This window comes from Salmo salar, chromosome ssa20 (assembly GCF_905237065.1).
Source record: "Salmo salar chromosome ssa20, Ssal_v3.1, whole genome shotgun sequence".
NCBI classification, from domain to species: Eukaryota; Metazoa; Chordata; class Actinopteri; order Salmoniformes; family Salmonidae; genus Salmo; species Salmo salar.
The window spans coordinates 94577108-94603007 of record NC_059461.1 but is presented as its reverse complement, the minus strand read 5'-3'; the positions used below and the strand labels follow the sequence as shown (position 1 = coordinate 94603007).

General features: G+C 43.1%; 1 protein-coding gene across 3 annotated transcripts in view; it reads left to right on the top strand.

The window, feature by feature from the left end:
- Positions 1–23712, top strand: part of cep126 (centrosomal protein 126) — a 47740-nt gene extending 24028 nt beyond the window's left edge. For 2 of the 3 annotated variants that reach the window (XM_045704165.1, XM_045704164.1), the window contains 6 exons: positions 3794–3916; positions 9095–9204; positions 12991–13048; positions 22374–22823; positions 22968–23032; positions 23157–23712. In XM_045704165.1, coding sequence (XP_045560121.1) covers positions 3794–3916; positions 9095–9204; positions 12991–13048; positions 22374–22823; positions 22968–23032; positions 23157–23240 — 890 coding nt within the window. In that variant the 3' untranslated portion in view covers positions 23241–23712. Of the gene's footprint in view, positions 1–3793; positions 3917–9094; positions 9205–12990; positions 13049–13748; positions 14218–22373; positions 22824–22967; positions 23033–23156 lie in introns of those variants that run through there. The other variant, XM_045704166.1, reaches the window with a different exon arrangement.
- The last annotated feature ends 2188 nt before the right edge of the window (positions 23713–25900 follow it).

The window sequence follows — 25900 nt, the reverse complement described above, 5'->3', positions numbered from 1 at the left end:
TTATTAATGTTAGCTCTCTGTGTTCATCCAAGGGCCAGCCGTGCTGCCCTGTTCTGAGCCTATTGCAATTTTCCTAAGTCCCTCTTTGTGGCACTTGACCACACGACTGAACAGTAGTCCAGGTGGGACAAAACTAGGGCCTGTAGGACCTGCCTTGTTGATAGTGTTGTTAAGAAGGTAGAAACTAGGGCCTGTAGGACCTGCCTTGTTGATAGTGTTGTTAAGAAGGTAGAAACTAGGGCCTGTAGGACCTGCCTTGTTGATAGTGTTGTTAAGAAGGTAGAAACTAGGGCCTGTAGGACCTGCCTTGTTGATAGTGGTGTTAAGAAGGTAGAAACTAGGGCCTGTAGGACCTGCCTTGTTGATAGTGTTGTTAAGAAGGTAGAAACTAGGGCCTGTAGGACCTGCCTTGTTGATAGTGTTGTTAAGAAGGTAGAAACTAGGGCCTGTAGGACCTGCCTTGTTGATAGTGTTGTTAAGAAGGTAGAAACTAGGGCCTGTAGGACCTGCCTTGTTGATAGTGTTGTTAAGAAGGTAGAAACTAGGGCCTGTAGGACCTGCCTTGTTGATAGTGTTGTTAAGGCGGAGCATCACTTTATTATAGACAGACTCCTCCCCATCTTAGCTGCCTCCACAATCTTTTTTTATCATCAATTTCTCTCAGCCAATCATCAGTCATTTGTGTAAGTGCTGTGCTTGTTGAGTGTCCTTCCCTATAAGCGTGCTGAAAGTCTGTCAATTTGTTTACTGTAAAATAGCATTGTGTCTGGTCAAACATGAATTTTTCCCAGAAGTTTACTAAGGGTTGGTAACAGGCTGATTGGTCGGCTATTTGAGCCAGTGAAGGAGGCTTTACTATTCTTAGCCTCTATGGGCTAGGTGGGACGCTAGCGTCCCACCCGTGGTGCACTCCATCAACAGCAGGTGCATTTCAAGAGCGGCAAATTTGAATCCAAATAAATGTCAAAATTCAAATTTTTCAAACATACAACTATTTTACACCCTTTGAAAGATAAACATCTCCTTAATCTAACCACGTTTTACGATTTCAAAAAGGTTTTACGGCGAAAGCATAAATTTAGAGTATGTTAGGACAGTACATTTACAAGAGTTGTGTGTAATGTTTTGTCAATTCAAAGACAGGGTCACCAAAACCATAAAACCAGCTAAAATGATGCACTAACCTTTTACAATCTCCATCAGATGACACTCCTAGGACATTATGTTAGACAATGCATGCATTTTTAGTTCTATCAAGTTCATATTTATATCAAAAAACAGCGTTTTACTATGGCATTGATGTTGAGGAAATCGTTTCCCTCCAATAACCGGCAGTCAAGTCAACACCACAAATTAAATAATTAAAATTAGAAAACATTGGTAAAATATTATATTGTCATTTAAAGAATTATAGATTTACATCTCTTGAACGCAATCAACTTGCCAGATTTAAAAATAACCTTACTGGGAAATCACACTTTGCAATAATCTGAGCACTGCGCCCAGAAAAATACGCGTTGCGATACAGACTAGACGTCATGTTGGGGAGATCTAAAATCGAAAATACTATGTAAATAATCCATTACCTTTGATTCTCTTCATCAGATGTCACTTCCAGGTATCACAGGTCCATAACGAATGTAGTTTTGTTCAAAAAAGCTCATCATTTATGTCCAAAAATCTCCGTCTTGTTAGCAGATGATCTAAGCCAGCCGGACTTCTCGTCATGAACGAGGGGAAAAAATATATTTACGTTCGTTCAAACATGTCAAACGTTGTATAGCATAAATCATTAGGGCCTTTTTAACCAGAACATGAATAATATTCAAGGTGGACGAATGCATACTCTTTTATAACGTATTGGAACGAGGGTACCCAACATGAACTCGCGCGCCAGGTGTCTAATGGGCCATCATCGTTCCATGGCTCTTGTTCGGTCAGATCTCCCTCCAGAAGACTCAAAACACTTTGTAAAGGCTGGTGACATCTAGTGGAAGCAATAGGAAGTGCCAAAATATTCCTCAGCCCCTGTGTTTTTCAATGGGTTAGGTTTAAAGGTAATACAACACATCAGGTATCCACTTCCTGTCAGAAAATGTCTCAGGGTTTTGCCTGCCAAATGAGTTCTGTTATACTCACAGACACCATTCAAACAGTTTTAGAAACTTTAGAGTGTTTTCTATCTATATATAATAAGTATATGCATATTTTAGTTACTGGGTAGGATTAGTAACCAGATTAAATCGGGTACATTTTTTTTATCCAGCCGTGCAAATACTGCCCCCTAGCCCTAACAGGTTTAAGTATCAGAATGACTTTAGCTTCCCTCCAAGCCTGAGGGCACACACTCTCTAGTAGGCTTAGACTGAAGATGTGGCAAATAGGATTGGCAATATCGTTCGCTATTATCCTCAGTTATTTTCCATCCAAGTTGTCAGACCCCGGTGGCTTGTCATTGTTGATAGACAACAGTGATTTGTTCACCTCTTCCTCACTCACTTTACAGAATTAAAAATTACAATTCTTGTCTTTCATAATTTGGTTAGATATACTTGGATGTGTAGTGTCTGTGTTTGTTGCTGGCATGTCATGCCTAAGTTTGCTAATCTTGCCAATGAATAAATCATTTAAATAGTTGGCAATATCAGTTGGTTTTGTGATGAGTGAGCCATCTGATTTAATGAATGACAGAGCTGAGTTGCCTTTTTTCCCAAAATTGAATTGAAGGTGCTCCAAAGCTTTTTACTGTCATTCTTTATGTCATTTATCTTTGTTTCATTGTATAGTTTTTTTCTTTTTATTCAGTTTAGTCACATTATTTCTCAATTTGCAGTACTTTTGCCAATTGGTTCTGCAGCCAGTAACTGGAATAAGCAATTTCATAAATGTCTCAAGTGCAGCGGCTGGTTGCTCCTCATTACACACCACAGACCAACAAATATTATTTACATCAACAACATATGAATCGCTACAAAACGTCTTGTATGACCTCTTATACACTATATTAGTTCCAGCTTTTGGAATTTTGGTTTTTCCTAGATATGGATAGTATATTCTGATGGATCTGGACACTGCTTTCAAACACATTTCTGCAGCATTAGTAAAGATGTGTTCAATTCAGATGAGGTATTTTTCAGAATAAAACAAAATCAGTTGAACCATTGATTGGTGAAGTTTGAATTCGTTTTTCCGACCAATGCATGCTTAATTTGGATCGGTTTAGGCTCTGATGCAGTTTAACCATTTGAACCGGGAGCCGATATGTAATGTTCAATCGTTCCATCAGTAGTAGTTAGTTATTTTTATTATATGTAATTTATGACTGATGTCATCCACCTGCTATTGGAAATATATTTTAAACTGCTCTTTTTTTTTTTTAACATGGAAAGTACTGAGGACCCAGTGACCTAAAGCCTCCCCACTGAACTCACTGCACCTTGTGCTGTTGGCTAGTCCAACAGAAACCCTTTGACGGGACAGTACTCTCTTTGTGTGGCTGCCAGTTTGTAACTTTGTTTTGAGATTCTTTAGGTATGAAAACATTTCTTAGGCTTCTTCTTAAGTTGTATCGATACCCTGTGTTTTCATTGCCCCCCCCCGTACCACTCACCACCACATATGGGATTACTACACCGGTGAAATATATAATGGTGGAAAGGTCGGTTTTTTTGGGGGGGGGGGTCACGTTTTTGGTATTGGGATAGTTTGTAGAGAAACTTCAGGTTTTTCAGAACAGAGTCTGGAGCAGGGAGGGAAACTAGGAACTTCTGACTTGCTGTTTTGTCTCTTTTAGGTGACCCTGTAACCGTCCTGCCTCAAGCACGTGCCAACCTGTCTCGCGTTACTATCAACGGGGACAGCCTGATCAACGGAGTTAAAGCCACAATGGGAGACTTCTTCCTCTCCTCAACCAATGGTAAGAAGGTCAAAGAAAATTTAGCCTAGGGTCGCGTCTCAAATTGCACCCTATTCCCTATTTTGTGCACTATGTTACAGATTTATTCTAAAAGTGATTCAATTGTTGTTTTTCCTCATCAATAACCCATAATGAGAAAGTGAAACCAGGTTTTTCGAAAGTTTTGCAAATGTATAAAAATTAAAAAAATAAAAATACCTTATTTATATAAGTATTCAGACCTTTCGCTATGAGACTTGAAATTGAGTTCAGGTGCATCCTGTTTCCATTCATCATCCTTGATGTTTCTACAACTTCAATGGGGGGGGGTACCTAGTCAGTTGTACAACTGAATGCATTGGACTGAAATGGGTCTTCCACATTTAACCCAAGCCCTCTGAATCAGAGAGGTGTGGGGGAGCTGCCATATTCGACATCCACTTCTTTGGCGACCGTGGAACTGCCTTGTTCCAGAACGACAGATTTTTACCTTGTCAGCTCTGGGATTCGATCCAGCAACCTTTCGGTTACTGGCCCAACGCTCTAACCACTAGGCTGCCTGCCTCCTCTAACCACTAGGCTACCTGCCTCCTCTAACCACTAGGCTACCCGCCTCCTCTAACCACTAGGCTACCCGCCTCCTCTAACCACTAGGCTACCCGCCTCCTCTAACCACTAGGCTACCCGCCTCCTCTAACCACTAGGCTACCTGCCTCCTCTAACCACTAGGCTACCTGCCTCCTCTAACCACTAGGCTACCTGCCTCCTCTAACCACTAGGCTACCTGCCTCCTCTAACCACTAGGCTACCTGCCTCCTCTAACCACTAGGCTACCTGCCTCCTCTAACCACTAGGCTACCTGCCGCACGGAGTCCACCTGTGGTAAATTCAGTTGATTGGACATGATTTGGAAAGGCACACACCTGTCTATATTAGGTCCCACAGTTGACAGTGCATGTCAAAGCAAAAACCAAGTCATGAGGTCGAAGGAATTGTCCGTAGAGCTCTGACACAATCCTGGCTCGAGGCACAGATCTGGGGAAGGGTACCAAAAAATGTCTGCAGCATTGAAGGTCCCCAAGAACACAGTGGCCTCCATCATTCTTAAATGGAAGAAGTTTGGAACCACCGAGACTCTTCCTAGAGCTGGCAGCCTGGCCAAACTAAGCAATTGGGGGAGAAGGGCCTTGGTCTGGGAGGTGACCAAGAACCCGATGGTCACTCTGACAGAGCTCCAGAGTTCCTCTGTGGAGATGGGAGAACCTTCCAGAAGGACAACTATCTCTGCAGCACTCCACCAATCAGGCCTTTATGGAAGAGTGGCCAGACAGAAGCCACTCCTCTCAGCCCACTTGGCATTAAAGGACTCAGACCATGAGAAACAAGATTCTCTGGTCTAATGAAAACAAGATTGAACTCCTTGGCCTGAATACCAAGTGTCCCGTCTGGAGGAAATCTGGCACCATCCCTACAGTGAAGCATGGTGGTGGCAGCATCATGCTGTGGGGATGTTTTTCAGAGGCAGGGACTGGGAGACTAGTCAGGATCGAGGCAAAGATGAACATAGCAAAGTACAGAAAGATTCTTGATGAGAACTTACTCAAGACCTCACTGGGGCGAAGGTTCACCTTCCAACAGAACAACGACCCTAAGCACATAGACAAGACAACGCAGGATTGGCTTCGGGACAAGTCTCTGAATGTCCTTGAGTGGCCCAGCCAGAGCCCAGACTTGAACCCGATCGAACATCTCTGGAGAGAATTGAAAATAGCTTGAGAGGATCTGCAGAGAAGAATGGAAGAAACTCCCCAAATACAGGTGTGCCAAGCTTGTAGCGTCAGACCCAAGAAAACTCGAGGCTGTAATCGCTGCCAAAGGTGCTTCAACAAAGTACTGAGTAAAGGGTCTGAATACTTATGTAAATGTGATATTTAATTAATTTTTTATTGTTTTTTTTCCTCCCAAACATTTCTACAAACCTTTTTTTACTTCGTCCTTATGGGGTATTGTGATGTCATTATGCGGTATTGTGATGTCATTATGGGGTATTGTGATGTCATTATGGGGTATTTTGTGTAGATTGAAAAACAAATTAAAAATCATCAATTTTAGAATAAGTCTGTAACATAACATAATGTGAAGAAAGTCAAGGGGTCTGAATACTTTCCGAATGCATAGTGAAGGGGTGGGCAACTCCAGTCCTCGGGTGCCTGATTGGTGTCACATTTTTCCCCCATCCCTAGCAAACACAGCTGATTAAACTAATTGAATTCTAAACTGAAGATCATGATTAGTTGATTATTGGAGTCAGGTGTGTTAGCTGGGGCAAAACTGTCAATCAAATGTATTCATAAAGCCCTTTTTTACATCAGCCAATGTCACAAAGTGCTGTACAGAAACCCAGCCTAAAACCCCAAACAGCAAGCAATGCAGATGTAGAAGCACGGTGGCTAGGAAAAACTCCCTAGAAAGGCCAAAACCTAGGAAGAAACCTAGAGAGGAACCAGGCTATGAGGGGTGGCCAGTCCTCTTCTGGCTGTGCCGGGTGGAGATTATAACAGAACATGGCCAAGATGTTCAAATGTTCATAAATGGTCAGCAGGGTCTAATAATAATAATAATAATAATAATCACAGTGGTTGTAGAGGGTGCAACAGATGTGACACCAATCAGGCCCCTGAGGACTGGAGGTGCCCCAGATGTAGGGAATAGGGTACCTTTTGGCATGCAGCCTCAAAACCTCGTAATATTATTTGTCTGTCAAAGAGCGCCATTTATAAGTAAACGTTCGATAGAAGGGAAATACTTTTTTTGCAGCATATCTTTTTAATAATAGACATTAGGGTGAACCTTCTGTTGTGATACTAAATTGAGTGGGTGCTTATATATGTGCTGTTACACACTTGTACAAGTGTGTAATGAAAAAGTGTAACCCTAACCCTTTCTCAAGGGCACAGCGAAAGATCTTTCACCTTGTTGGCTCCGGGAACCAACAACCTTTTTGGTGTCTGGCCCAACGCTCTGACCTCGAGGCTATCTGCCGCCCCAAAGATCTTCCCTCTGATTCAGAAGAAATAGGAATTACTTGACCTGTAGAAACTAGAGGTTGACCGATTTTTATGATTTTTTTCAACGCCAATACCGATTATTGGAGGACCCCCCCCCCCAAAAAAAAAAGCAGATACCGATTAATCGGCCGATTTAAAAATAAATAAATAAAATAAAAAAATAAAAAAACTAATAATAATAATTTTTGATATATTTGTAATAATGACAATTACAACAATACTGAATATCTTTGACTGTAGAACGTTTCCATTCTAAGACTTGATAACTTTCTGACACTGTACAGACGGTTTTAGTTATATCACCCATTTCGCTCTTAAGACTCAACTTGACTTTTTTTTGAACACTTTTTGAACACTTTTTTTTTATTTTTTTACTTAATATAATACATCAATAAAATCAATTTAGTCTCAAATAAATAATGAAACATGTTCAATTTGGTTTAAATAATGCAAAAACAAAGTGTTGGATAAGAAAGTAAAAGTGCAATATGTGCCATGTAAAAAAGCTAACGTTTAAGTTCCTTGTTCAGAACATGAGAACATATGAAAGCTGGTGGTTCCTTTTAACATGAGTCTTCAATATTCTCAGTTTAGAAGTTTTAGGTTGTAGTTATTATAGGACTATTTCTCTCTATACCATTTGTATTTCATATACCTTTGACTATTGGATGTTCTGATAGGCACTTTAGTATTGCCAGCCTAATCTCGGGAGTTGATAGGCTTGAAGTCATAAACGGCGCTGTGCTTCAAGTATTGCGAAGAGTTCCCGGCAAACGCAGGAAAGTGCTGTTTGAATGAATGCTTACGAGCCTGCTGCTGCCTACCATCGCTCAGTCAGACTTCTCTATCAAATCATAGACTTAATTATAATATAATAACACACAGAAATACGAGCCTTTGGTCATTAATATGGTCAAATCCGGATACTATCATTTCGAAAAACAAAATGTTTATTCTTTCAGTGAAATACGGAACCGTTCCGTATTTTATCTAACGGGTGGCATCCATAAGTCTAAATATTCCTGTTACATCGCACAACCTTCAGTGTTATTTCATAGTTCCGTAAAATTCTGGCAAATTAGTTCGCAACGAGCCAGATTCTGTATACCCTGATTCTGCGTGCAACAAACGCAAGAGAACTGACACAATTTCACCTGGTTAATATTGCCTGCTAACCTGGATTTCTTTTAGCTAAATATGCAGGTTTAAAAATATATACTTCCGTGTATTGATTTTAAGAAAGGCATTGATGTTTATGGTTAGGTACAGTCGTGCAACGATTGTGCTTTTTTCGCGAATGTGCTTTTGTTAAATCATCCCCCGTTTGGCGAAGTCGGCTGTCTTTGTTAGGAAGAAATAGTCTTCACAGTTCGCAACGAGCCAGGCGACCCAAACTGCTGCATATACCCTGACTCTGTTTGCAAGAGAAGTGACACATTTTCCCTAGTTAAAAGAAATTCATGTTAGCAGGCAATATTAACTAAATATGCAGGTGTATTGATTTTAAGAAAGGTGTTGATGTTTATGGTTAGATACACATTGGTGCAACGACAGTGCTTTTTTCGCGAATGCGCTTGTTAAATCACCCGTTTGGCGTAGTAGGCTGTGATTCAAGGATAAATTAACAGGCACCGCATCGATTTATATGCAACGCAGGACAAGCTAGATAAACTAGTAATATCATCACCCATGTGTAGTTAACTAGTAATTATGTTAAGATTGATTGTTTTTATAAGATAAGTTTAATGCTGGCTAGCACCTTACCGTGGCTCCTTGCTGCACTCGCATAACAGGTGGTCAGCCTGCCACACAGGCTCCTCGTGGAGTGCAATGTAATCGGCCATGATCAGTGTCCAAAAATGCCAATTACCGATTGTTATGAAAACTTGAAATCGGCTCTAATTAATCGGCCATTCCGATTAATTGGTCGATCTTTAGTAGTTACCCAACATTGTACACATTTGACACTGATAACTCAAATTCTATTAAGGATTTCATCCATTTTATTTGTTTCTCTGACTATGCAATTTCCTTTAAAAAAACTAAAAAAAACAATTATGGAACATTTGATTATACCTCATTGGTAATAAATGCACATGTATTTAGCATTATTCTATATTATTGTGATCAGCCAGGAGCGTGGTGAGGAGACAACCCCAGGAGAGCCGTGGTAGTGGGGCCAGGAGGAGAGGAACAACTGGCTCAGGGAACAGAAGGCTTGCTCTACCCTCCCAGTCTCAGGTACAGGCTTCCCTTCCTCTACCCTCCCAGTCTCAGGTACAGGCTTCCCTTCCTCTACCCTCCCAGTCTCAGGTACTGGCTTCCCTTCCTCTACCCTCCCAGTCTCAGGTACTGGCTTCCCTTCCTCTATCCTCCCAGTCTCAGGTACTGGCTTCCCTTCCTCTATCCTCCCAGTCTCAGGTACTGGCTTCCCTTCCTCTACCCTCCCAGTCTCAGGTACTGGCTTCCCTTCCTCTACCCTCCCAGTCTCAGGTACTGGCTTCCCTTCCTCTACCCTCCCAGTCTCAGGTACTGGCTTCCCTTCCTCTACCCTCCCAGTCTCAGGTACTGGCTTCCCTTCCTCTACCCTCCCAGTCTCAGGTACAGGCTTCCCTTCCTCTATCCTCCCAGTCTCAGGTACAGGCTTCCCTTCCTCTACCCTCCCAGTCTCAGGTACTGGCTTCCCTTCCTCTACCCTCCCAGTCTCAGGTACAGGCTTCCCTTCCTCTACCCTCCCAGTCTCAGGTACAGGCTTCCCTTCCTCTATCCTCCCAGTCTCAGTTACTGGCTTCCCTTCCTCTACCCTCCCAGTCTCAGGTACTGGCTTCCCTTCCTCTACCCTCCCAGTCTCAGGTACAGGCTTCCCTTCCTCTACCCTCCCAGTCTCAGGTACAGGCTTCCCTTCCTCTACCCTCCCAGTCTCAGGTACAGGCTTCCCTTCCTCTACCCTCCCAGTCTCAGGTACTGGCTTCCCTTCCTCTACCCTCCCAGTCTCAGGTACAGGCTTCCCTTCCTCTATCCTCCCAGTCTCAGGTACTGGCTTCCCTTCCTCTACCCTCCCAGTCTCAGGTACCGGCTTCCCTTCCTCTACCCTCTCAGGTACAGGCTTCCCTTCCTCTACCCTCTCAGGTACAGGCTTCCCTTCCTCTACCCTCCCAGTCTCAGGTACAGGCTTCCCTTCCTCTATCCTCCCAGTCTCAGGTACAGGCTTCTCTTCCTCTTCCTCCCAGTCTCAGGTACAGGCTTCCCTTCCTCTACCCTCCCAGTCTCAGGTACAGGCTTCCCTTCCTCTATCCTCCCAGTCTCAGGTATAGGCTTCCCTTCCTCTATCCTCCCAGTCTCAGGTATAGGCTTCCCTTCCTCTATCCTCCCAGTCTCAGGTACAGGCTTCCCTTCCTCTACCCTCCCAGTCTCAGGTACAGGCTTCCCTTCCTCTACCCTCCCAGTCTCAGGTACAGGCTTCCCTTCCTCTACCCTCCCAGTCTCAGATACAGGCTTCCCTTCCTCTACCCTCCCAGTCTCAGGTACCGGCTTCCCTTCCTCTACCCTCTCATGTACAGGCTTCCCTTCCTCTACCCTCTCAGGTACAGGCTTCCCTTCCTCTACCCTCTCAGGTACAGGCTTCCCTTCCTCTACCCTCCCAGTCTCAGGTACGTGAATACAGGCACATTGCAGCATTGCACAAATCACCGATCCCCTCAGACACTCTGTCAAACTCTCAGGTAGGCTGGTTGGTACCCTCCTAATCTCAGTCTCAGGTAGGCTGTCAGGTACCCTCCTAATCTCAGTCTCAGGTAGGCTGGTTGGTACCCTCCTAATCTCAGTCTCAGGTAGGCTGTCAGGTACCCTCCTAATCTCAGTCTCAGGTAGACTGGTTGGTACCCTCCTAATCCCAGTCTCAGGTAGGCTGTCAGGTACCCTCCTAATCCCAGTCTCAGGTAGACTGTCAGGTACCCACCTAATCCCAGTCTCAGGTAGACTGTCAGGTACCCTCCTAATCCCAGTCTCAGGTAGACTGTCAGGTACCCTCCTAATCCCAGTCTCAGGTAGACTGTCAGGTACCCTCCTAATCCCAGTCTCAGGTAGACTGTCAGGTACCCTCCTAATCCCAGTCTCAGGTAGACTGTCAGGTACCCTCCTAATCCCAGTCTCAGGTAGGCTGTCAGGTACCCTCCTAATCCCAGTCTCAGGTAGGCTGGTTGGTACCCTTCTAATCTCAGTCTCAGGTAGGCTGGCTGGTACCCTCCTAATCCCAGTCTCAGGTAGGCTGGTTGGTACCCTCCTAATCTCAGTCTCAGGTAGACTGGTTGGTACCCTCCTAATCTCAGTCTCAGGTAGAGTGGTTGGTACCCACCTAATCGCAGGCTCAGGTAGGCTGTCAGGTACCCTCCTAATCTCAGTCTCAGGTAGGCTGTCAGGTACCCTCCTAATCTCAGTCTCAGGTAGACTGGTTGGTACCCTCCTAATCCCAATCTCAGGTAGGCTGGTTGGTACCCTCCTAATCCCAGTCTCAGGTAGGCTGGTTGGTACCCTCCTAATCCCAGTCTCAGGTAGGCTGGTTGGTACCCTCCTAATCCCAGTCTCAGGTAGGCTGGTTGGTACCCTCCTAATCCCAGTCTCAGGTAGACTGTCAGGTACCCTCCTAATCCCAGTCTCAGGTAGACTGGTTGGTACCCTCCTAATCCCAGTCTCAGGTAGGCTGTCAGGTACCCTCCTAATCCCAGTCTCAGGTAGGCTGTCAGGTACCCTCCTAATCTCAGTCTCAGGTAGACTGGTTGGTACCCTCCTAATCCCAGTCTCAGGTAGGCTGTCAGGTACCCTCCTAATCCCAGTCTCAGGTAGGCTGTCAGGTACCCTCCTAATCTCAGTCTCAGGTAGACTGTCAGGTACCCTCCTAATCTCAGTCTCAGGTAGACTGTCAGGTACCCTCCTAATCTCAGTCTCAGGTAGACTGTCAGGTACCCTCCTAATCTCAGTCTCAGGTAGACTGTCAGGTACCCTCCTAATCTCAGTCTCAGGTAGACTGTCAGGTACCCTCCTAATCTCAGTCTCAGGTAGGCTGGTTGGTACCCTCCTAATCTCAGTCTCAGGTAGGCTGTCAGGTACCCTCCTAATCTCAGTCTCAGGTAGGCTGGTTGGTACCCTCCTAATCTCAGTCTCAGGTAGGCTGTCAGGTACCCTCCTAATCCCAGTCTCAGGTAGGCTGTCAGGTACCCTCCTAATCTCAGTCTCAGGTAGGCTGTCAGGTACCCTCCTAATCCCAGTCTCAGGTAGGCTGTCAGGTACCCTCCTAATCCCAGTCTCAGGTAGGCTGTCAGGTACCCTCCTAATCTCAGTCTCAGGTAGGCTGTCAGGTACCCTCCTAATCCCAGTCTCAGGTAGGCTGTCAGGTACCCTCCTAATCCCAGTCTCAGGTAGGCTGTCAGGTACCCTCCTAATCCCAGTCTCAGGTAGACTGTCAGGTACCCTCCTAATCTCAGTCTCAGGTAGGCTGGTTGGTACCCTCCTAATCTCAGTCTCAGGTAGACTGTCAGGTACCCTCCTAATCCCAGTCTCAGGTAGACTGTCAGGTACCCTCTTAATCTTAGTCTCAGGTAGGCTACATGCCAGTTGTACATGACAGTTCAGGTAGCTGCATGCATTGGACACTTCAGTTGCATTGTGGGTTAGTTTATATCCTACTGTGAACACGGGGTGTTTTTAGGACTGGTTTCATTTGAGTCCTGTCAATATGGCAATTCACTGGGAAGGCAGGGACTGTGAATGGGTATTGTCAGGTCGGGCTGTAGTTTTTGATCGGGTGACTAGTGTAGTATGCGTTCTGCTGTATAGTCATGTTTATCTGTCACGACACTTGTAGTTTAATCCATTAGTTAGTGTATGCAGTAGTTTATAAAAATCGCTTGCACAGAGTAGTGAATGTGTCATTACGATGTTTTGTTTTTTTCTTGTAGAATATAATGACTTCATAATGAAGACAGAATCTGATGCAGAACATCGTAAATACAGTTTCTTTGTTTTCCACAGGCCATGGTGCTGATAACACCATTATACAGCAAACAGGACCTGACACATCAACATGAAGGTATGGGACTATCTGTTGTTATGTCTGTATAAGTAGTGTGTATCTATAAGGCAGTATTTCAACCCGTATGTTCTCTGGATTTTTACTGGGTACCTGCACTATTTCAACCCGTATGTTCACTAGATTTTGACTGGGTACCTGCACTATTTCAACCCGTATGTTCACTAGATTTTGACTGGGTACCTGCACTATTTCAACCCGTATGTTCACTAGATTTTGACTGGGTACCTGCACTATTTGTTGTGACATTAACATCAGTGCTAAATGTGCTCCTTGAGTCCAGACTAACATCAATGCTGACTGTGTTGACTGCTTGACTGTAATGTACACCCACCTGCCAGTTTATTAGGTACACCCATATAGTGCCGGTTCGTAACCCCTTTGCCTCCAGAACAGCCTGAATTCTTTGGGGCATGGATTCTACCAGTCGAAAACGTTTCACAGGGTTGTTGGTTCATGCTGACACGATAACATCATGCAGTTCCTGCAGATTGGACGGCGGTACACCACTACCACCAGCCTGTAGCGTTGACTCCAGGCATGACGGGGTCCATGGACTCACTGCTGCTTACACCAAATCCTGACTCTGCCATCAGCATGACGCAACAGCAAACGAGATTCGTCGGACCAGGCAATGTTTTTTTCACTCCTCAATTCTCTGGTGTTGTTGATGACTGGAGACGTTTGTTCTTGTTTTTAGCTGATAGGAGGGGAACCCGGTGTGGTCGTCTGCTGCAATCAACCATCTATGACAAGGACCGACAAGATGCCGTTCTGCACATCAATGTTGTACTGCGTCATTATTATGTCTGTTTGATGTCCGCCTGTTAGCTCGCACGATTCTTGCCATTCTCCTTCGACCTCTCTCATCAACAAGCTGTTTTCACCCACAGGACTGCCGCTGACTGGATGCTTATTGGTTTGTCGCACCGTTCTCGTGAAAACCTAGACACTTTTGTGCATGAGAAGCCCAATGGGGCGGCCGTTTCTGAGAAAATGGATTCCGAGTGCCTGGCACCGACGATCAGAGTTGTTTAGGTCACTTGAATGCCTCGATGCCTGTCTTTATATAGCAAGCCACGGCCACATGGCTCACTGTCTGTAGGAGCGTTCCATTTTCAGGAAATGGGTGGGGTACCTAATAAACTGTCCTGTGACTGTACAGTATATGTTGACTGTGCTGACTGTGATTTCTATGTTGACTGTATTGTCTTATGTTCACTGTTTATGTGTTATTGGGATCCCCATTAGCTTTTGCGGAAGCAGCAGCTACTCTTCCTGGGGTCCTCAAAAAGCACAAAACATGACAAGTAACAAAACACTAAAGCACAAAACATGACAAGTAACAAAACACTAAAGCACAAAACATGACAAGTAACAAAACACTGATAGACGACGAAATTAAATTATCTACAGGGCCTTCAGAAAGTATTCACACCCCTTGACTTTTTCCACATTTTGTTTTGTTACAGCCTGAATTGGAAATGTATTAAATTGAGATTTGGTGTCACTGGCCTACACACAATACCCCATAATGTCAAAGTGGATTTTTTTTTTTTTGTTTTTTTTTTAACATTTTTACAAATTTAATTAAAAATTAAAAGCTAAAATGTCTTGAGTCAATAAGTATTCAACCCCTTTGTTATGGCAATCCTAAATAAGTTCAAGAGTAAAAATATGCTTAACAAGTCACATAATAAGTTGAATGAACTCACTCTGTGTGCAATAGTAGAGAATAACTGAGTCCTGTGTAGCTCAGTTGGTAGAGCATGGTGCTTGCAACACCAAAGGTTGTGGGTTAGATGCCCACGGGGAACCAGTATGAAAATGTATGCACTCACATACAAGTATATGCACTCACATACAAGCACTCACTACTGTAAGTCGCTCTGGATAAGAGCGTCTGCTAAATGACGAAAATGTAAATGTATAACATGATTTTTGAATGACTACCTCATCTCTGTACCCCCACACATACAATTATCTGTAAGGTCCCTCAGTCGAGCAGTGAATTTCAAACACAGATTCAACCACAAAGACCATGGTGGTTTTCCAACGCCTCGTAAAGAAGGGCACCGATTGGTAGATGGGTAAAACAATTAAAAAAACAGCCATTGAGCATGGTAAGTTATTAATTACACTTTGGCTGGTGTATAAATTCACCCAGTTACTACAAAGATACAGGCGTCCTTCCTAACTCAGTTGCCGGAGAGGAAGAAAACCACTCAGGGATTTCACCATGAGGCCAATGGTGACTTTAAAACAGTTACAGAGTTTAATGGCTGTGATAGGAGAGAACTGAGGATGGATCAACAACATTGTAATAACTCCACAATACTAACCAAAATTGACAGAATGATAAGAAGGAAGCCTGTACAGAATACAAATATTCCAAAACATGCATCCTGTTTGCAACAAGGCACTTAAGTAATACTGCAAAAAATGTGGCAATTAACATTTTGTCCTGAATACAAAGTGTTATGTTTGGTGCAAATCCAATACAACACATTACTGAGTACCACTCTCCATATTTTCAAGTATAGTGGTGGCTGCATCATGTTATGGGTATGCTTGTAATATTTAAGAACTGGGGAGTTGTTCAGGATTTTAAAAATGGAGCTAAGCACAGGCAAAATCCTAGAGAAAAACCTGGTTCAGTCTGCTTTCCACCAGACACTGGGAGATTAATTCACCTTTCAGCAGGACAATAACCTAAAACACAAGGCCAAATCTACAATGGAGTTACTTACCAAGAAAGACAGTGAATGTTCCTGAGTGGCCGAGTTACAGTTTTGACTTAAATCTACTTGAAAATCTATGGCAAGACCTGAAAATGGTTTTCAAGCAATGATCAATAACCAATTTGACAGAGCTTGAATAATTTTGAAACGAATAATGGACAAATGTTGCACAATCCAGGTGTGGAAAGCTCTTAGAGACTTACCCAGAAAGACTCCGCTGTAATCACTGCCAAAGGTGATTCTAACATGTATTGACTCAGGGGGTTGAATACTTATCTTATCAATATATACTATTGTTTTATTTTTCATGCATTTTTTTTTTTATTTTTTTTTTACAAATGTTAGAATTTAGTGTAGATCGTTTACAACAACAAAAAATACAATTAACTTCAATTTAATCCCACTTTGTAACACCACAAAATGGGAAAAAAGTCCAGGGGGTGTGAATACTTTCTGATGGCACTGTACAAACAATGCAACTAAAAATATTATGAGCAATACAACAAAAACGTGTGTGTGTCCCTTCACAGTCCCTGTCGTTCCATTAGTTGTTTTTACTCTGTGTTTTTAAGGTAATGTTACTGTTTGCTTGAGTAATAGGAGATGGGAGTTCCATGCGATCATTGCTCTATTTTAACTGTGTGTTGCCGTGAGTTCGTTTTGGACTTGGGGACTGTGAAGAGACCCCTGGTGGCATGTCTTGTAGGGTATAATACTGTGTGTTGCCGTGAGTTCGTTCTGGACTTGGGGACTGTGAAGAGACCCCTGGTGGCGTGTCTTGTAGGGTATAATACTGTGTGTTGCCGTGAGTTCGTTCTGGACTTGGGGACTGTGAAGAGACCCCTGGTGGCGTGTCTTGTAGGGTATAATACTGTGTGTTGCCGTGAGTTCATTCTGGACTTGGGGACTGTGAAGAGACCCCTGGTGGCATGTCTTGTAGGGTATAATACTGTGTGTTGCCGTGAGTTCGTTTTGGACTTGGGGACTGTGAAGAGACCCCTGGTGGCGTGTCTTGTAGGGTATAATACTGTGTGTTGCCGTGAGTTCGTTCTGGACTTGGGGACTGTGAAGAGACCCCTGGTGGCATGTCTAGTGGGGTATGTATGGGTGTCTGAGCTGAATTTTATTTGATTATGCAGACAATCTGGAATGTTCGTCACAGTAATTTTTCTCATAAAAACTAGAAGAGAAGCAGTTAATCTCTCTTCAACCCTCAACCAGGAAAGACTATCACGCATGCTGTTGATGTTAGTTCTGTGTGTGCAGTTAAGAGCAAGGTGTGCTGCTTTGTTTTGAGACAGCTGCAGCTTTGCGAGGTCTTTCTTTGCTGCACTTGAACATATTTCTGGACAGTAATCAAGATGGGAGAGTTACCAGAGCCTGAATAACCTAGTTGTTTTTTAGTCAAAAATGCAGATTTTCTTTCAACAGACATACCTCTCCCCATCTTCGAAACAACTTTGCCAATATGACTATGATAATTGACCATCTAATGTTACTCCTAGGAGTTTAGCTTCCTCAACTTGTTCAATGGTCACAACCTTTTATGTTCCAACTCCAGTTGAGATTTAGGTCTTAGAGAATGTTTTGAACCAAATACAATGCTTTTAGTTGTGCGTGTATTTATTCATTATTAATTGACTGTAACTCCTTGTTTAGAATTCCAGGTAGCTCACTGGCTTTGGGTGCTGACGTGTAGAGTGTGGAGACATCCGTATACATCCGTCAATTCTAGCTGCGTGTAACACCAGTGGTAAATCATTTGTAAAACTAGAGAAGACTTAACGGCTCAAGGAAATTACCCTGAGGGACACCGCACTGTGTATATATATCTGATGTTAGAGAAGCTTCTATTGAAGAATACGCTCCGGGTTATATTGATAAATAACTATCCAATCGTGTGATGACAGGTGATGCAAAACCATAGCGAAGTGGATTTTTATTCAGTAACAATTTATGATCAATAACATCGAAGGCTGAAATCTAACAATAACAGCTCTAACTATCATCTTATTATCCATTTCTTTTAACCAATCATCAGTCATCTGAGTCAGTGCTGTACAAGTTCAATGTCCTCCTCCTATAAGCTGAAAGTTAGCAGTTAGCGTTGTATCTTCTCCATCTGTTTACTAAGAACAGGCAGCAAACTGATTGGGCGGCTGTTGGGGCCAGCAAAGGCAGTGGAATTACTGTAGCTTCCTTCCACGCCTGTGGACACGCCCTCCTTTAGGCTTTGGTTAAAGATATGGTCAATAGGGGTGTTAATACAGTCTGCTACCATTCTCTATAGTTTACCATCTAGGTGGTAATACAGTCTGCTACCATTCTCTATAGTTTACCATCTAGGTTGTCTATATGGTAATACAGTCTGCTACCATTCTCCAATAGTTTACCATCTAGGTTGTCTACATGGTAATACAGTCTGCTACCATTCTCTATAGTTTACCATCTAGGTTGTCTATACCTGGTGTTAATACAGTCTGCTACCATTCTCTATAGTTTACCATCTAGATTGTCTATACCTGGTGTTAATACAGTCTGCTACCATTCTCTATAGTTTACCATCTAGGTTGTCTATACCTGGTGGTAATACAGTCTGCTACCATTCTCTATAGTTTACCATCTAGGTTGTCTACATGGTAATACAGTCTGCTACCATTCTCCAATAGTTTACCATCTAGGTTGTCTATACCTGGAGGTAATACAGTCTGCTACCATTCTCTATAGTTTACCATCTAGGTTGTCTATACCTGGTGGTAATACAGTCTGCTACCATTCTCTATAGTTTACCATCTAGGTTGTCTATATGGTAATACAGTCTGCTACCATTCTCCAATAGTTTACCATCTAGGTTGTCTATACCTGGTGGTAATACAGTCTGCTACCATTCTCTATAGTTTACCATCTAGGTTGTCTACATGGTAATACAGTCTGCTACCATTCTCCAATAGTTTACCATCTAGGTTGTCTACATGGTAATACAGTCTGCTACCATTCTCCAATAGTTTACCATCTAGGTTGTCTACATGGTAATACAGTCTGCTACCATTCTCCAATAGTTTACCATCTAGGTTGTCTATACCTGGAGGTAATACAGTCTGCTACCATTCTCTATAGTTTACCATCTAGGTTGTCTATACCTGGTGGTAATACAGTCTGCTACCATTCTCTATAGTTTACCATCTAGGTTGTCTACATGGTAATACAGTCTGCTACCATTCTCTATAGTTTACCATCTAGGTTGTCTATACCTGGTGTTAATACAGTCTGCTACCATTCTCTATAGTTTACCATCTAGGTTGTCTATACCTGGAGGTAATACAGTCTGCTACCATTCTCTATAGTTTACCATCTAGGTTGTCTATACCTGGTGGTAATACAGTCTGCTACCATTCTCTATAGTTTACCATCTAGGTTGTCTATACCTGGTGGTAATACAGTCTGCTACCATTCTCTATAGTTTACCATCTAGGTTGTCTACATGGTAATACAGTCTGCTACCATTCTCCAATAGTTTACCATCTAGGTTGTCTATACCTGGTGGTAATACAGTCTGCTACCATTCTCCAATAGTTTACCATCTAGGTTGTCTATACCTGGTGGTAATACAGTCTGCTACCATTCTCCAATAGTTTACCATCTAGGTTGTCTATACCTGGTGGTAATACAGTCTGCTACCATTCTCCAATAGTTTACCATCTAGGTTGTCTACATGGTAATACAGTCTGCTACCATTCTCCAATAGTTTACCATCTAGGTTGTCTATACCTGGTGGTAATACAGTCTGCTACCATTCTCTATAGTTTACCATCTAGGTTGTCTATACCTGGAGGTAATACAGTCTGCTACCATTCTCTATAGTTTACCATCTAGGTTGTCTACATGGTAATACAGTCTGCTACCATTCTCCAATAGTTTACCATCTAGGTTGTCTATACCTGGTGGTAATACAGTCTGCTACCATTCTCTATAGTTTACCATCTAGGTTGTCTATACCTGGTGGTAATACAGTCTGCTACCATTCTCTATAGTTTACCATCTAGGTTGTCTATACCTGGTGGTAATACAGTCTGCTACCATTCTCGAATAGTTTACCATCTAGGTTGTCTATACCTGGTGGTAATACAGTCTGCTACCATTCTCTATAGTTTACCATCTAGGTTGTCTACATGGTAATACAGTCTGCTACCATTCTCCAATAGTTTACCATCTAGGTTGTCTATACCTGGTGGTAATACAGTCTGCTACCATTCTCTATAGTTTACCATCTAGGTTGTCTATACCTGGTGTTAATACAGTCTGCTACCATTCTCTATAGTTTACCATCTAGATTGTCTATACCTGGTGGTAATACAGTCTGCTACCATTCTCTATAGTTTACCATCTAGGTTGTCTATACCTGGTGTTAATACAGTCTGCTACCATTCTCTATAGTTTACCATCTAGGTTGTCTATATGGTAATACAGTCTGCTACCATTCTCCAATAGTTTACCATCTAGGTTGTCTATACCTGGTGTTAATACAGTCTGCTACCATTCTCTATAGTTTACCATCTAGGTTGTCTATACCTGGTGTTAATACAGTCTGCTACCATTCTCCAATAGTTTACCATCTAGGTTGTCTATATGGTAATACAGTCTGCTACCATTCTCCAATAGTTTACCATCTAGGTTGTCTATACCTGGAGGTAATACAGTCTGCTACCATTCTCTATAGTTTACCATCTAGGTTGTCTATACCTGGTGTTAATACAGTCTGCTACCATTCTCCAATAGTTTACCATCTAGGTTGTCTATACCTGGTAATACAGTCTGCTACCATTCTCTATAGTTTACCATCTAGGTTGTCTATACCTGGTGGTAATACAGTCTGCTACCATTCTCTATAGTTTACCATCTAGGTTGTCTATATGGTAATACAGTCTGCTACCATTCTCTATAGTTTACCATCTAGGTTGTCTATACCTGGTGGTAATACAGTCTGCTACCATTCTCTATAGTTTACCATCTAGGTTGTCTATATGGTAATACAGTCTGCTACCATTCTCTATAGTTTACCATCTAGGTTGTCTATACCTGGTGGTAATACAGTCTGCTACCATTCTCTATAGTTTACCATCTAGGTTGTCTATATGGTAATACAGTCTGCTACCATTCTCTATAGTTTACCATCTAGGTTGTCTATACCTGGTGGTAATACAGTCTGCTACCATTCTCTATAGTTTACCATCTAGGTTGTCTACATGGTAATACAGTCTGCTACCATTCTCCAATAGTTTACCATCTAGGTTGTCTATACCTGGTGGTAATACAGTCTGCTACCATTCTCCAATAGTTTACCATCTAGGTTGTCTATACCTGGTGGCTTTTCCTAATTGATGGATAACAATAGTTTTTCCACCTCTCCCACACAAACTCGACCAAATTCAAAACAGCGATCCTTCTCTTTCATTATTAGATATTTTATATCAAAACTATGATGGTTCGCTGTTCAGTGTTGTCATTTCACTTCTCAGTTTGTCCACTTTACCAGTGGGATAGTCAATGGAATGATTGGCCATAGCCAAAGGTTTTGTTGTAATGATTTAAGGTACTCCAAAGTATTTTCCCATTGTGTTTTATATCATTTATCATTATTTAGTCATATCATTTCTTGTTCTTTTTGTGAATTTTGTTTACATTTCTCAATTTACTGTATGTCAACCAATCAGCCGAGCAGCCTAACTTGTTTGCCATCTCTTTTGCATAATTTATTTGAACAATTGTTTTTATTTTTTTAGAAGCTTCCTCTTGAGAGGACAGCTAGTTGCTAATCGGTATTTTTTTGTTGTTGTTCTGATCGGCGATAGACACATGGAGACAAAATACATGTGTCTGTGCTGACTGTGTTGACTGTGTTGACTGTGTTGACTGTTTTTAGTGTGCTGACTGTGTTTATGTTGACTGTTTTTAGTGTGCTGACTGTTTTTATGTTGACTGTTTTTAGTGTGCTGACTGTGTTTATGTTGACTGTGTTTATGTTGACTGTTTTTACTGTGCTGACTGTGTTTATGTTGACTGTTTTTACTGTGCTGACTGTCTTTACTGTGCTGACTGATGTCTGTGTTGACTGTTTTTACTGTGCTGACTGTTTTTACTGTGCTGACTGTGTTTACTGTGTTGACTGATGTCTGTGCTGACTGTTTTTACTGTGCTGACTGTTTTTACTGTGCTGACTGTTTTTACTGTGCTGACTGTCTTTACTGTGCTGACTGTGTTTACTGTGTTGACTGATGTCTGTGCTGACTGTTTTACTGTGCTGACTGTGTTAACTATGTAGACTGCGATGACTGTGTGGTCTGTATTGACTAGTTGTGACTGTGTGGTCTGTATTGACTAGTTGTGACTGTGTGGTCTGTATTGACTAGTTGTGACTGTGTGGTCTGTATTGACTAGTTGTGACTGTGTGGTCTGTATTGACTAGTTGTGACTGTGTGGTCTGTGCTGACTGTGTGGTCTATGCTGACTGTGTGGTCTATGCTGACTGTGTGGTCTATGCTGACTGTGTGGACTGTGTTGAGTGTTGACTGTGCTTTTTGGTTCAGAGTATGCAGAAGCGGAGGCCCACAGTGAAGGCCTGCTGGCAGACAGTGATATAGTGGTTGCCAAGGAGACGGTGCCATCCCAGAGGCTAGAGCCAGGTGGAGGTCACAACCAGCACCAAGGCCAATCGATCACTACCATCCACAGCCAGGGGCACCAAGGGCACCACCAAGCCCAGGGGCACCCAGCCCAGGGGCACCAAGGGCACCACCAAGCCCAGGGGCACCAAGCCCAGGGGCACCAAGGGCACCACCAAGCCCAGGGGCACCAAGCCCAGGGGCACCAAGGGCACCACCAAGCCCAGGGGCACCAAGCCCAGGGGCACCAAGGGAACCACCAAGCCCAGGGGCACCAAGCCCAAGGGCAGGGCCAGGTCTCCACCATCACCACCATCTCCCTGGAGGAGCAGAAAGTGCTGCTGTCCCTGAATCGACTCAACCATCGGCTGCAATGTGAGTACAACCCTGCAATGATCCCAACTTTGATCAGGCTGTTACTGCCAGTGTCTATGGACCCTAAGTAGAGCTCAGAGTTTTCCAGTGGTCACTTCTCCACCCCCTACTCGCTCTCTGACATGATATTGTGATACATTGCAGATGTGCAGGCATTTGCTGGAGGCAACCCTGCCGCTAAAGCTTTCTCACGTGGTGAAGCGCCATTTGTGAGTATCTCAGTGGTTTTGAAAGAATAATGTTTGTACCAACACTTGGATTGATTGAATTAATTTGTACGTGATCGTTGATTTTGAGTGTTGTTAAACATGACCGTTTCCTGTCTCCTCCCAGACGGAGGAAGGGACGGGTGCTGCCCACCGAAAGCACCGCACGGTCTCCACCAACAACCGCCCAAGAACCCAGAGGAGATTCTGACACAACGGTCCAACAACGGTCCAACAACGTTCCAATATGGCCGCCTGAATGTCACTTTGTCTGCTTGTGCGTTACTCCAACCTTATACACTGCTGTATTAACAAAATGACTTTATAATAACCCTCCTCGAGTTTCCGCACCACCACTAACTCTCTCTGCTGGGACCCGGGGCTGGGAATAAGTCTATTATCAAAATTACAGTACTTATATTGACTTATTTACAAATTATAGCTTCGGTCTTATATACAGTCAGGCTTTGCTATTTGGTTTGGCCTTTAATTGATAGAGATTATTTTTGTATGAAATAAATATATTTATTTTCCCTGGAAAATTGTGCGATGTGTATATAATGTATTGTACACGATGATACCAATACGAGTGTATACTGATGTGTGGCAGTGTTTTAAGCTAATCTTGATAATGATGAGGAAAATAAAGTCACCCTGTCCTGAAAGTTTGTTTCGTTCTGTTTCTGAAGGTGACGTAGACGCTGTTTGTTGTAGATTGTCCTCTAGGGGTCACAAGTTAAGATCGTTCACACGATGTGAAATCGTTCAGTGAAATCGTTCACACGATGTGAAATCAACGGTCTTTTCAATACCATTCAATTCAACTTGATCATAGGTGTGTGTGTGTGTGTGTGTGTGTGTGTGTGTGTTAACTGTTGTTGGAATGGCAGTTGAGTGAGATTAAGTGTGTACAACTTGTACAACAGACTCACTCCACTGGCCCAACAAGGTCAACAAGGCTTTGTACAGAAACAACAGATCACGTTCTTTTTGCTCAGTAGAAAAAGCACTCGGCTCTATTACTATAAAATGTAAATGCTGTTTCTAAACTATTACTCCTACTGTAACATGTTTAAACAGTTTCAAACAATGGTTTATTACTGTTTTATTAATGATATCTAAACACATTTTAACTTGTAAACGTACTGTCTATAAACGTCCTAATGTGAAGCATTACCAAACATTCTGTATTAAGGGGAACAGCAATCAGTGATTTTAAGTCTGTCTCCAGTCAGCTTGCTGTGAACACTTCTCCCTCTGTCTCCAGTCAGTTTGCTGTGAACACTTCTACCTCTGTCTCCAGTCAGCTTGCTGTGAACACTTCTCCCTCTGTCTCCAGTCAGCTTGCTGTGAACACTTCTCCCTCTGTCTCCAGTCAGCTTGCTGTGAACACTTCTACCTCTGTCTCCAGTCAGTTTGCTGGGAACACTTCTCCCTCTGTCTCCAGTCACTTCTCCCTCTGTCTCCAGTCAGCTTGCTGTGAACACTTCTCCCTCTGTCTCCAGTCAGCTTGCTGTGAACACTTCTCCCTCTGTCTCCAGTCAGCTTGCTGTGAACACTTCTCCCTCTGTCTCCAGTCACTTCTACCTCTGTCTCCAGTCAGTTTGCTGTGAACACTTCTCCCTCTGTCTCCAGTCACTTCTCCCTCTGTCTCCAGTCAGCTTGCTGGGAACACTTCTCCCTCTGTCTCCAGTCAGCTTGCTGGGAACACTTCTCCCTCTGTCTCCAGTCAGCTTGCTGTGAACACTTCTACCTCTGTCTCCAGTCAGTTTGCTGGGAACACTTCTCCCTCTGTCTCCAGTCAGCTTGCTGGGAACACTTCTCCCTCTGTCTCCAGTCAGCTTGCTGGGAACACTTCTCCCTCTGTCTCCAGTCACTTCTCCCTCTGTCTCCAGTCAGCTTGCTGTGAACACTTCTACCTCTGTCTCCAGTCAGCTTGCTGGGAACACTTCTCCCTCTGTCTCCAGTCAGCTTGCTGGGAACACTTCTCCCTCTGTCTCCAGTCAGCTTGCTGTGAACACTTCTCCCTCTGTCTCCAGTCAGCTTGCTGTGAACACTTCTCCCTCTGTCTCCAGTCAGCTTGCTGTGAACACTTCTACCTCTGTCTCCAGTCAGCTTGCTGTGAACACTTCTCCCTCTGTCTCCAGTCAGTTTGCTGGGAACACTTCTACCTCTGTCTCCAGTCAGCTTGCTGTGAACACTTCTACCTCTGTCTCCAGTCAGTTTGCTGGGAACACTTCTCCCTCTGTCTCCAGTCACTTCTCCCTCTGTCTCCAGTCAGCTTGCCGTGACTTGTCTGAGGCGGAGACACAAGCAGCACACATCAGGCAAGAATTGTTCTATTTCAGATGTGACGAAACGTTTCTGGGCAGCACACCCACCAAACAGGTTTATATAACTTGGGCTATTACACGTGTTTCTCCCTTAACATCTTCTCAGAGAGGACTGATTTAAGATGCTTTTAAGTATTATATATTTAACAAACGTAAGTAAATCACCGAATACATCTTTTTTTTTTTGATATTTATTGGGTTTCTTTAGTTTGTTTTGTCTACATGGACTTTACAGTATTCTCACCCTTTGACCTCCTAATGACAGGTTTTTTTGAGGTACTAATATTTTTTTTATTTTTTTATTTAACCTTTATTTAACCAGGTAGGCCAGTTGAGAACAAGTTCTCATTTACAGCTGCGACCTGGCCAAGATAAAGCAAAGCAGTTCGACAACATACAACAACACAGAGTTACACATGGAGTAAAACAAACATACAATCAATGATGCAGTAGAAAAAAATAAGTCTATATACAATGTGAGCAAATGAGGTGAGATAAGGGAGGTAAAGGCAAAAAAAGGCCATGGTGGCAAAGTAAA